This window comes from Symphalangus syndactylus, chromosome 13 (assembly GCF_028878055.3).
Source record: "Symphalangus syndactylus isolate Jambi chromosome 13, NHGRI_mSymSyn1-v2.1_pri, whole genome shotgun sequence".
Lineage (NCBI taxonomy): Eukaryota > Metazoa > Chordata > Mammalia > Primates > Hylobatidae > Symphalangus > Symphalangus syndactylus.
In genome coordinates this window covers 49,190,916-49,202,955 of record NC_072435.2, presented here as the reverse complement: position 1 = coordinate 49,202,955, position 12,040 = coordinate 49,190,916, and the positions used below count along the sequence as shown (strand labels likewise).

At 40.4% G+C, this 12,040-nt stretch overlaps 2 protein-coding genes across 1 annotated transcript; both read left to right on the top strand.

Moving 5' to 3' along the window:
* Positions 1 to 12,040, top strand: part of LOC129459812 (zinc finger protein 724) — a 283,659-nt gene that overhangs the window by 50,434 nt on the left and 221,185 nt on the right.
* On the top strand, positions 10,293 to 10,983 carry LOC129459817 (large ribosomal subunit protein eL14-like). The gene has a single exon (XM_055237035.2). It carries the CDS (start codon positions 10,316 to 10,318, stop codon positions 10,931 to 10,933), a length of 618 nt encoding a protein of 205 aa, XP_055093010.1. The 5' UTR covers positions 10,293 to 10,315; the 3' UTR covers positions 10,934 to 10,983.

Here is a 12,040-nt window from a genome sequence, read left to right as displayed (position 1 = left end):
TGGTCCTCTCCAGTGTCAGGTAATCTTCTGGTGAAAGAGAGTGTACTTCAACAGCATCATTACAGCAATGTGAAACAGATATAATAAAAGATGAAACACTGCCTTCCAGGAAAAAAGTTAATTATTCTGTGTATGTGAGTATGTGATATTTGTAAGACTGAGAATAAAGACTAAAGTTAGAGAGAAAACACTTTACATTAATCATGCAGTGCAGCTCCTATGTAACCTTGTTTGTCAAACACACCCTGAATGGTTTTGTCAAGTATTATGTTGCTGTATCCATCACTTGTTAGACTCCAATGATCACTTTCTATTTTATCCATTTAAATATTCCCTCAACATCATCCAGAGTCCTGTTCTTGATGCTTAAGTGCTCAGACATAAAACTATTAAAATATTGGCTGGGCGCGGTGGCTCACGCTTGTAATCCCAGCACTTTGGGAGGCCAAGGCGGGCAGATCATGAGGTCAGGAGATCCAGACCACGGTGAAACCCGGTCTCTACTAAAAATATTAAAAAATTAGCCGGGTGTGGTGGCGGGCGCCTGCAGTCCTAGCTACTCGGAGAGGCTGAGGCAGGAGAATGGCGTGAACCCGGGAGGCGGAGCTTGCAGTGAGCCGAGATCGCGCCACTGCACTCCAGCCTGGGCGACAGAGCGAGACTCCGTCTCAAAAAAAAAAACAAAAAAAAAACTATTAAAATATTATTGATAAAAAGATCAGACTTTATTTATTTTACTACAGAGCATTTGTGCCTCTAAGCTTAAGTCCCTTGAACCTTTAAAAACATGCCTTAGCAGGGCGCGGTGGCTCACACTTGTAATCCCAGCACTTTGGGAGGCTGAGGCGGGTGAAACACGAGGTCAGGAGTTCGAGACCAGCCTGGCCATCTTGGTGAAACCCCATCTCTACTAAAAATACAAAAATCAGCCAGGCGTGGTGGCATCTGCCTGTAATTCCAGCTACTCAGGAGGCTGAGGCAGGAGAATTGCTTGAACCTGGGAGGCGGAGGTTGCAGTGAGCAGAGATTACCCCACTGCACTCCAGCCTGAGCAACAGAGCGAGTCTCCGTCTCAAAAAAAAAAACAAAAACAAAACAAAAATAAGAACATGCTTTAGTTATTTCTTAGTTTTCAAATTCACTTTTGTCAAAAGTACATATAACAATAAACGAATGTAAATTATTTTGGAATTGAATCCAAATCATTAAATAAAATATTTGATTATTTGTTTCAGAAATTGTTTTAAGAAATTGAATAGTGTGATAAAGCTGAAACTTGTAAAATACACATGCTTTTATGACAAATCATTTTGTGATCATTTAAATTTTCTTTTTTTTTTTTGAGACGGGATCTCGCTCTGTCGCCCAGGCTGGAGTGCAGTGGCGCGATCTCGGCTCACTGCAAGCTCCGCCTCCTGGGTTCACGTCATTCTCCTGCCTCAGCCTCTCCGAGTAGCTGGGACTACAGGCGCCCACCACCAGCCCGGCTAATTTGTTGTATCTTTAGTAGAGACGGGGTTTCCCTGTGTTAGCCAGGATCCTCTCGATCTCCTGACCTCGTGATCTGCCCGCCTCAGCCTCCCAAAGTGCTGGGATTACAGGTGTGAGCCACTGCGCCCTGCCTGATCATTTAAATTTTCAATTTAGCATTGTTATATAGTAGACTTCAATATAAATTGGCTGTTTGAAATGTGAATATTGACATAACAGAATAAAATGTTTATAATAAAAAATACAAAACAAAGTGTGATAGTGTTAATGGCTGTTGTGAGACCTCAGTTTTTGTCTTCTAAGTTTAAAAAAAAGAAACTGAAACATGAGACACACAACCAAGGAGATGCAGCATAGGGTAATTTATTGCAAAACAGAAGGACTTTTAAAAGTTAGGTGCAGGCTAGGTGTGGTGGCTCACACCTGTAATCCCAGCCCTTTGGGAGGGCGAGGCGGGCAGATTGCTTGAGGTAAGGAGTTCGGGACCAGCCTGGCTAACATGGTGAAACCCCTTCTCTACTAAAAATAAAAATAAAAATAAAAATAAATTAGCCTGACGTGGTGGCCCATGCCTGTAGTCCCAACTACTCAGGAGGCTGAGGCAGGAGAATCTCTTGAACCTGGTAGGCGGAGGTTGCAGTGAGCCGAGTTCACACCACTGCACTCCAGCCTGGGCGACAGAGCATGACTCCACCTCAAAAAAAAAAAAAAAACAGATGCAGAATAGCCAGTACACCCTGAAACAAAAGGATTCAAGACAGGCTGTAAGAATGAGACAAGAAAGAAAGGAACTAGGGAGACTCCACTTATGGGAGCCTTACACAATTGTTTATAAGGAGGTGGGAGAGGTGTTACTAGTAAGCATGTTCTGGGTGTTCAACTTGGTGCACATACACAGTGGCTGAAGGGGTGGCCTGCCCCTCCACACTTGTGGGTGCTTCTCGTTAGGTGCGACGAAAGACTTGAGAAAAGGAGTAAGACACAGAGACAAAGTGTAGAGAAGGAAAAGCGGGGCCCAGGGGACCGGTGCTGTGCTTACAGAGGACCCACACCGGCCCCGGCCTCTGAGTTCCCTTAGTATTTATTGATAATTATCTTTACCATCAAAAAGATAAGGGAGTGACTGGACAATAGGATCATTGTAGGGAGGAAATCAGCAGTAAGACATATGAACAAAAAATCCTTGTAACATCAATGAGTTTAAAAGAAAATGCTGTGCCTTGAGATGCATATGCGAACATCTCCATAAACCTTTTAGCAGTATTGCTCCAGCAAGCCCCACCTTATTCCTAAAGGCGGTTTTCTCCTTACTCAGTAAACAAAGCACACAAAGGGTTTTACCTGGAGATGTTCCATCGCCCAGGGACGGTCAGGAGACAAATGTTTTTCTTTTTCTCTAGATTTAAGAGAATGGTGATGACCTTTAACCATAAGCAGCCTTTAGGCACTTAACAAAGCACATTCTGCACCGCCCAAAATCTTTTTTTTTTTTTTTTTTTTTGAGACGGAGTCTTGCTGTGTCACCCAGGCTGGAGTGCAGTGGCGCGATCTCGGCTCACTGCAAGCTCCGCCTCCCGGGTTCAGGCCATTCTCCTGCCTCAGCCTCCCGAGGAGCTGGGACTACAGGCGCCCGCCAACACGCCCGGCTAATTTTTTGTATTTTTAGTAGAGACAGGGTTTCACCGTGTTAGCCAGGATGGTCTCGATCTCCTGACCTCGTGATCCACCCGCCTCGGCCTCCCAAAGTGCTGGGATTACAGGCTTGAGCCACTGCACCCGGCTCCAAAATCCTTTTAACCTTAAGTCACCACAGCACATGTCTCTTGCAAGGACAAGGTTGGGGGTACGGTCACAGATTAACAGCATCTCAAATATAGAACTAAATGGCGTCTCTTATGTCTACTTCCTTCTATATAGACACAGTAACAGGCTGATCTCTCTTTCTTTTCCCCACAAGTGGCTGTACATGCTTCTTCATATGTCACGTGTCTCAATGACATTCTAAATCTCTACCCATGGGCGTGGTTTTTTACTATTAATAATGAGTAAGAGGTCAGGTCAGTCTGAGGACAGGTAAAATAAAAATGTACATACTCTTTATAGGAAAATTTTCCTATTGGAGAGAGCTTTGCTTGAATGAGCTGGAATACAAAGCAAATGCTGGGGCTTATTGTGTTGACAATATGCAGTCACCATGCAATTGCCATGGTTGCTGCATCCTAAGGACACAATCACTTTCTTGACTACCCATCCTCCCTCAGTAGTACTTGTTGTGATTTATTCTCAAGCGCCAACACTGAAACTATGATTGAAAATTTTGGGCCGGGTGCGGTGGCTCATGCTTGTAATCCCAGCACTTTGGGAGGCCGAGGCGGGCGGATCACGAGGTCAGGAGATCGAGACCACGGTGAAACCCCGTCTCTACTAAAAATACAAAAAATTAGCCAGGCGTGGTTGCGGGCGCCTGTAGTCCCAGCTACTCGGAGGGGCTGAGGCAGGAGAATGGCGTGAACCCGGGAGGCGGAGCTTGCAGTGAGCCGAGATTGCGCCACTGCACTCCAGCCTGGGCGACAGAGTGAGACTTCTGTCTTAAAAAAAAAAAAAAAAAGAAACAAATCTTTTTCATAGTAACTGAGATATTGAAATTATATTTTATTATACAATAAACTTCATTTTTAAACATTTCAATTGTGTAAGTTAATATTATTTTTATTTTCCTCATTTCCTAATTCTAAGAAATTATTGGCCTGGCTCGGTGGCTCACGCCTGTAATCCCAGCACTTTAGGAGGCTGAGGCGAGCGGATCACCTGAGGTCGGGAATTCAAGACCAGCCTGACCAACATGGTGAAACCCCATCTCTACTACAAATACAAAAATTAGCCAGGCGTGGTGATGCACGCCTGTAATCCCAGCTACTCCGGAGGCTGAGGCAGGAGAATCGCTTGAACCCTGGAGGTGGAGGTTGCAGTGAGCTGAGATTCCACTATTGCACTCCAGCCTGGGTAAAAAAATTGAAACTTGGTTAAAAAATAAATAGGAAGGAAGGAAGGAAGGAAGGAAGAAGGAAGGAAGGAAGGAAGGAAGGAAGGAAGGAAGGAAGGAAGGAAGGAAGGAATTATTGTACTTAGGGCACAATGACTAAACTGTTGCCCAAATAAGTATGGACAAGCCTGCTCAGTGTGATATCTGTGTTTTCCAGTGAAAGGAACAGTTCTTTGCAGAAAATGAATTTTAGATTTGGCACTAGACTGAAAGCATTATAGGGGCTTCTAGAGCTTTGAAAGAAGAATTGTAATTTTGGGTACTGATTTTACACAGCTTTGCTTCAAAGAAGAATTGTAATTTGGGGTACTGATTTTACAAAGCTTTGCATAGCGGGCAATTACTATTAGTATTTCTCAAATGATCTCTTTTCAAAAAGAACTTGTAGGTATAAAAATCAAAGGTAGGCCTGTAGAGTAGCAATTATTTTGTTTGTTTACTTTCCTAATAAACTTGCTTTCACTTAAAAAAAAGTAAAAGTAAAAATTTCATTGTTACAATAAATCTCAGAGAAATGCATTGCATTTATTCATTATGCAAGAATAGAAAAGAGTTAAGAAAATCTCTGTAGGATTAGAAAGAGAAGGTAGAATGGCCGGGAGCAGTGGCTCATGCTTGTAATCCCAGCACTTTGGGAGGCCAAGGAGGGTGGATCACAAGGTCAGGAATTCGAGACCAGCCTGGCCAGTATGGTGAAACCGTGTCTTTACTAAAAATACAAAATTTAGCCGGGCATGGTAGCACGTGCCTGTAGTCCCAAGTACTTGGAGGCTGAGGCAGGATATTGCTTGAACCTGGGAGGCGAGGGTTCCAATGAGCTGAAATCACGCCACTGCACTTCAGCCTGGGAGACAGAGTGAGACTCCATCTCAAGAAAAAAAAAAAAAGAAGAGAAGGTAGAAAATTGGCATGATAATGGAAATAAAACTTTACATAATCATAAAGCAAAGAAGCAAGGTCAATCCTATTTAATTAAAAATTGTATACGTTTAATAATTACGCTTTTGAAAATGTTATTACGGCCAGGCGCGGTGGCTCACGCCTGTAATCCCAGCACTTTGGGAGGCCGAGGTGGGCGGATCACGAGGTCAGGAGATCGAGACCATCCTGGCTAACACGGTGAAACCCCGTCTCTACTAAAAATACAAAAAAAAAATTAGCCGGGCGAGGTGGCAGGCGCCTGTAGTCCCAGCTACTCGGGAGGCTGAGGCAGGAGAATGGCGTGAACCCCGGGGGGCGGAGCCTGCAGTGAGCCGAGAACGCGCCACTGCACTCCAGCCTGGGTGAAAGAGCGAGACTCCATCTCAAAAAAAAAAAAAAAAAAAAAAGAAAATGTTATTACATATATTTGACCATGAAGTTTACAGTTTAGTAGTATTAAGTGTATTAAAATTGTTATGCAATACAAAAATTAACCGAGCGTGGTGGCAGGTGCCTGTAATCTCAGCTACTCAGGAGGCTGAGGCAGGAGAATTGCTTGAACCCGGGAGGTAGAGGTTGCAGTGAGCCGATATCACCCTACTGCACTCCAGCCTGGGCGACACAGCAAGACTCAGTATCAGAAAAAAAAAAAGAGGTATGCAACAGACCTTTAGAACTTTTACATTTTGCAAAAGTAAAACTCAAAACTCAACCCCATTAAGAAAGAACTTCCCCTTTTACCCCCTACCCCAGTTGTTGACAAACATCATTCTACTTTCAATTTTTATTAATTTGACTACTGAAAGTATCTGATATAAATCAAATTATATGCTCTTTGTTATTTTGTTCCTGGCATAATTCACTTAACATAATGTCCTAAAGGTTTATCGTGTGTGTGTGTGTGTGTGTTGCCCGGCTAGTCATAAACTCCTGGGCTCAAAACATTTTTTTGCCTCACCCTCGCAAACTGTTTGAATTACATGAGTGAGCCACCACACTGGCCCTAAAGGTTTATCTTCATTGTAGCATGTGACATAATTTCCTTTTATAAGGTATAATTATATTCCATTGCATGTATATGCCATTTTAAAAATCCATTTATAGGCCGGGTGTGGGAGCTCGAGCCTGTAATCCCAGCACTTTGGGAGGTAGAGGTGGGCAGATCACCTGAGGTTGGGAGTTCCAGACCAGCCTGGCGAAGATGGTGAAACCCGGTCTCTACTAAAAATACAAAAATTATCCGGGTGTAGTGGCACAAGCCTGTAATCCCAGCTGCTCCAGAGGCTGAGGCAGGAGAATCACTTGAACCCCAGAGGCGGAGGTTGCAGTGAGCCGAGATGACACCGCTGCACTTCAACTTGGACCACAGTGAGACCCTGTCTCAATTAAAATAAAAAAAATCCATTTATACATCAAAAATCATTTAAGTAGCTTCCAAGTTTTGGTTTTATGAATAATACAATTATCAACATGAGTATGCAAATGTTACTTCCAGTTTCTGCTTCACATACCTAGACATTTTTTGTATAATATGCAAAAAAAATAGTCCAAGTTTTTTGTTTTTGTTTTGAGACAGAGTCTTGCTCTGTCTCCCAGGCTGGAGTGCAGTGGCACAATCTCGGCTCACTGCAACTTCTGCCTCCTGGATTCAAGCGATTCCCCTGACTCAGCCTCCCGAGTAGCTGGGATTACAGGTACGTGCCACCACGCTCAGCTAATGTTGTATTTTTAGTAGAGACGGGGTTTTCGTCATATTGGTCAGGCTTGTCTCGAACTCCTGATCTCCAGTGGTCCCCCTGCCTCGGCCTCCCAAAGTGCTAGGATTACAGGCGTGAGCCACCAAGCCCATCCCCAAGTTTTTTTGTTTTTTGTTTTTTAATTTAAACATTAAGTTCTCTGGTGCCATTTGTTGGAGAGTCAGTCCTTTTCCCATTGTTTGGTCGTGGTAACGGCCATTCAACTAAAAGCTGGAGCTTCTGCTCTTTTCGTTTCTGGAACATACTGTCCGTGAGTGCCCTCAGATCCACCTCATGCTACCTGACCCAGGCAGCCGCCAGCCCTGCCCACCTCCCTGCCCAAAGCATCCTGTGGCTGGAGATCCTGTCACCCCTGTTTCTGTAGCTCACTTCCTCTTTTGGCTCCTTCAGCTTTCTTCCTCCTGGTTTTCATGGTTAAGCACCTGGCTTTTTAGAGATGCAAGAGCAGAGCAGATTCTTGGGTCCTGCACAGGTGAAGCGACCAGGACAAAACCTGTGAGTAAGTAATATTTTGTAATATGTTAGTTGATTTTTAAAATATTAAGCCAACACTAAATTTGTGAAAAAATATTACCTGGTCATGGTATGTACTCATTTTCATATGTTGCTGGATTTAATTTGCTAGTGTTTCTGAAAATTTCTGCATCTATATTTATAGGGGACGTTGTTCATAGTCTTCATTATTTCTGATTCTTTTGTCTGGTTTTGGGATCATGGTAATCCTGGCTAATAGATGGATTGGGAAATGTGACCTCTTCTATTGCTGACTGTTTTTGTGGGAAATTGGTATCAACTTTTCATTAAGTTTAAAATTTAAGCAACTTGACGCTGAGCTTTTTATGTAAAAACATTTTAAGTAACCTTTTTACTTGTTATATGGCTATTTATATACTCCATTTTATTATAGATATAATAAAAAGTGTGTGTATATATAAATGTACACGTCTTAATATAATCTATTTCTTCACTGTACTTCCATAATCTGTGACTATCACATTTTCTAATTTCATAGTATATTATTAAAATTCATATTCTAGTTACTTGACATGAAATAATCTGTAATAAAAATATAAATTGAGACTTTAGCCCTATCAAAAAATAACTCAAATATTTCTCCATTGTTAGCATGAGAATATAACTATAATTGTGTTATTTAATTTTCATGTTTACTGTGTGAAACAAATGAGTTACTGAATAAAAAGGAAAAAGCAAAACTGCTATTTGACTTTGGAATAAATCAGGCAAACCAATCCTCTTTATTTTTATCCGTATTTAGGCATGACAGAAAAGTGAATTTTAATAAGAAAAACAAAATATTTTTAATTTTTTGAGATGGAGTCTTGCTCTGTCGCCCAGGCTGGAGGGCAGTGGTGCAATCTCAGCTCACCACAACCTCTGTCTCCCCAGTTCAAGTGATTCTCCTGCCTTAGCCTTCTGAGTAGCTGGGATTACAGGCACAAGCCACTATGCCTAGCTAATTTTTTGTATTTTTAGTAGAGACAGGATTTCACCATGTGAGCCAGGCTGGTCTCAAACTCCTGACCTCAGGTGATCCACCCGCCTTGGCCTCCCAAAGCACTAGGATTACAAGCATGAGCCACCATGTACAGCCTTTTGATTTTTATTTGCACTCACTTTTAAGGTGTTATTCATAAATTTTTACCAGAGGCCAGTGTCTAAATGAGTACTTTCTATGTGTTCTTCTAGAATTTTTGTAGCTCAAAGACTCACAGGTAAGTCTTTAATCCATCTTGAGTTATATTTTTTATATGGGAAGAGATAGGGGTCTACTTTTTTTCTGCATGACTAACTAGTTTTCCCAGTACTACCATTTATTGAATAGGAGTTATTTCTCTTTTATTTCTGTTGACTTTGTCAAAAATAAGTTGGTTGGAAAAGTATTGCTTTATTTCAGGGCTCTCTCTTTTCCATTGGTCTATATGTGTATTTTTGTACCAGAATCATGTTATACTGGTTACAGTAGCTTGTAGTACAGTTTAAAGTCAGGTAATGGGAGGCCTTCAGGGTTTCTTTCTCTCTTTTTTTAATGTCTAAAGTTGCCTTGGCTATTTGGGTTTTCTTATTCTTCCCTATGAATTTTACTTGCTTTGTCACCCAGGCTGGAGTGCAGTTGGGTGATCTCAGCTCACGGCAAGCTCCACCTCCCAGGTTCAAGCATTTCACCTTCCCAGTCTCTTGAATACCTGGGACTACAGTCATGCACCACCACACTCGGCTAATTTTCGTATTGTTAGTAGAGACAGGGTTTCACCATGTTGGCCAGCCTGGTATTGAACTCCTGACCTCAGGTGATCTGCCCACCTTGGCCTCCCAAAGTGCTGGGATTACAGGCAAGAGCCACCATGCCCAGCCTAGAACTTTCAGAAATATGTTTAATAGAACTAGAGTGGAAATTCTTGTCTTATGTTTATTTTTATGGAGAATACATCCAGATTTTGCTTGGTCAGTATGATGTGGGCTGAAGATTTGTGATGGATGGCTTTTATTATTTTGAGGTATGTTTCATCAATGTCTAGTTTGTTGAGAATATTTTCATGAATCAATATTAAATTTTCTTGAATTTTTTCTGCATCTATTGTGTTAATCATATAATTTTTGGCTTATCTTTACATGGTGAAGAACACTTAATGACTTGCATGTGAAAAAACATACTTACATGGAATGAAGCTCACATGATTGTGGCAAAATAACTTTTGGATTTACTTATAAAATCAGTTTACTATTATTTCATGAATAATTTTGTTTCAATGTTTATAAAAATACTGGCTTGTAGTTCTTTTTTGTCTTCACTATATTTTGGTACCAAGACGGTACTGATTTTATATAGTAAGTTAGGGCAGAATCCCGTCTTGATATTTTGGAATACATTAGTAGGCTTAGTACCAACTCATCATTGTATATATGGTAAAATTTGGCTGTGAGTTTATATCACACAAGGCTTTTTATTATTGATAGTTTTTTTTATTACTTATTCAATATCATTATATATTTTATACATTTTTGCTCTGGTCAAGACTTCTGGTTCTTACTGGTTCAATCTTAGAAAGTTGTGCATAGTTGCTTCTCGCCCAACGCCACTAACATGGTATTTAGGCGCTTCGTGGAGGTTGGCTGGGTGGCCTACGTCTCCTTCGGACCTCATGTCGGAAAATTGGTCGCGATTGTAGATGTTATTGATCAGAACAGGGGTTTGGTCGATGGACCTTGCACTCAAGTGAGGAGACAGGCCATGCCTTTCAAGTGCATGCAGCTCACTGATTTCATCCTGAAGTTTCCGCACAGTGCCCGCCAGAAGTATGTCCGACAAGCCTGGCAGAAGGCAGACATCAGTACAAAATGGGCAGCCACACGATGGGCCAAGAAGATTGAAGCCAGAGAAAGGAAAGCAAAGATGACAGATTTTGATTGTTTTAAAGTTATGAAGGCAAAGAAAATGAGGAACAGAATAATCAAGAATGAAGTTAAGAAGCTTCAAAAGGCAGCTCTCCTGAAAGCTTCTCCAAAAAAACCACCTGGTACTAAGGGTACTGCTGCAGCTGCTGCTAAAGTTCCAGCAAAAAAGATGACCGCCGCGAGTAAAAAGGCTCCAGCCCAGAAAGCCACAGGCCAGAAGGCAGCGCCTGCTCCAAAAGCTCAGAAGGGTCAAAAAGCTCCAGCCCAGAAAGCACCTGCTCCAAAGGCATCTGGCAAGAAAGCTTAAGTGGCAATCATAAAAAGTAATAAAGGTTCTTTTTGACGTGTTAAAAAAAAAAGAAAGTTGTGCATAGTTAAAACTTTATCAGTTTTCTCTAAATTTTTTAGTTTGCCTACATAGAGATGTTCATAACAGTCTTTGAAAATTTTTGAATTTATGTAGAATTCATTGTGATTTTACATTTTTAACATTAAATAGATGCAGAATAAAAACTTGACAAAATTCAACATTTCCTCATGATAAATCTCTGAAAAATTTAGGTATAGGAAAAAAGCACCTCAAGCCAATAAATGTCACATATAACAAAAAATGCAGAGCTAATAACATACTAAACAGGGAAATGTTGTAAGATTTTACTCTAAGATCTAAAACAAGTCAACAATGTGCCATTTCTTCAGTCTTACTAAACATAGTACTAAATGTCCAAGAAAGACATATTGAAGAATATAATCAAAAGCATCCAGTTAAGAAGAAAAAGTTAAATTATTCCTACATAATACTTTATCTCTATACATAATCATAAGTAACAAAAAGCCTAAGACTTTACTAAAACCTATTAGAACAAATAAACAAATTTATTAAACTTGCAGAATACAAAAGCAACATCCAAAAGTCAGAATTTCTATTCACTGACAACTATCTCAAAATGAATTTAAAAACAATTCCATCTACAATAACTATAACTATACTTTGAAATAAATTTAACTAAAAATTTGAAATAACTTACATTATACTCTAAAGCACATTAAAATAAGAAATTAATACATGAATAAAAAACATTTCTTATTCATGAATTGGCATTAATACTGTTAAATATTTGTATTACAGAAAATGATCTACAGATAAAATGCAGTCTCAATGAAAATACCAGTGACATAATAAATATTTTAAAAAATACATCTACAATTTATATGGTACCACAAAAGACCCTGAGTAGCCAAATAAAGCAAAAAAAAAATAAAAAGTAAAGATATCATGCTACCTGACTTTGAAACATACTATAAAGCTATAGTAACAAAAACAGTATGGTACTTGAATAAAAACAGACACATAGGACAATGGAGCAGAAAAAAAAAAGACCAGAAATATATCCATCTACTTATAGCTAACTGA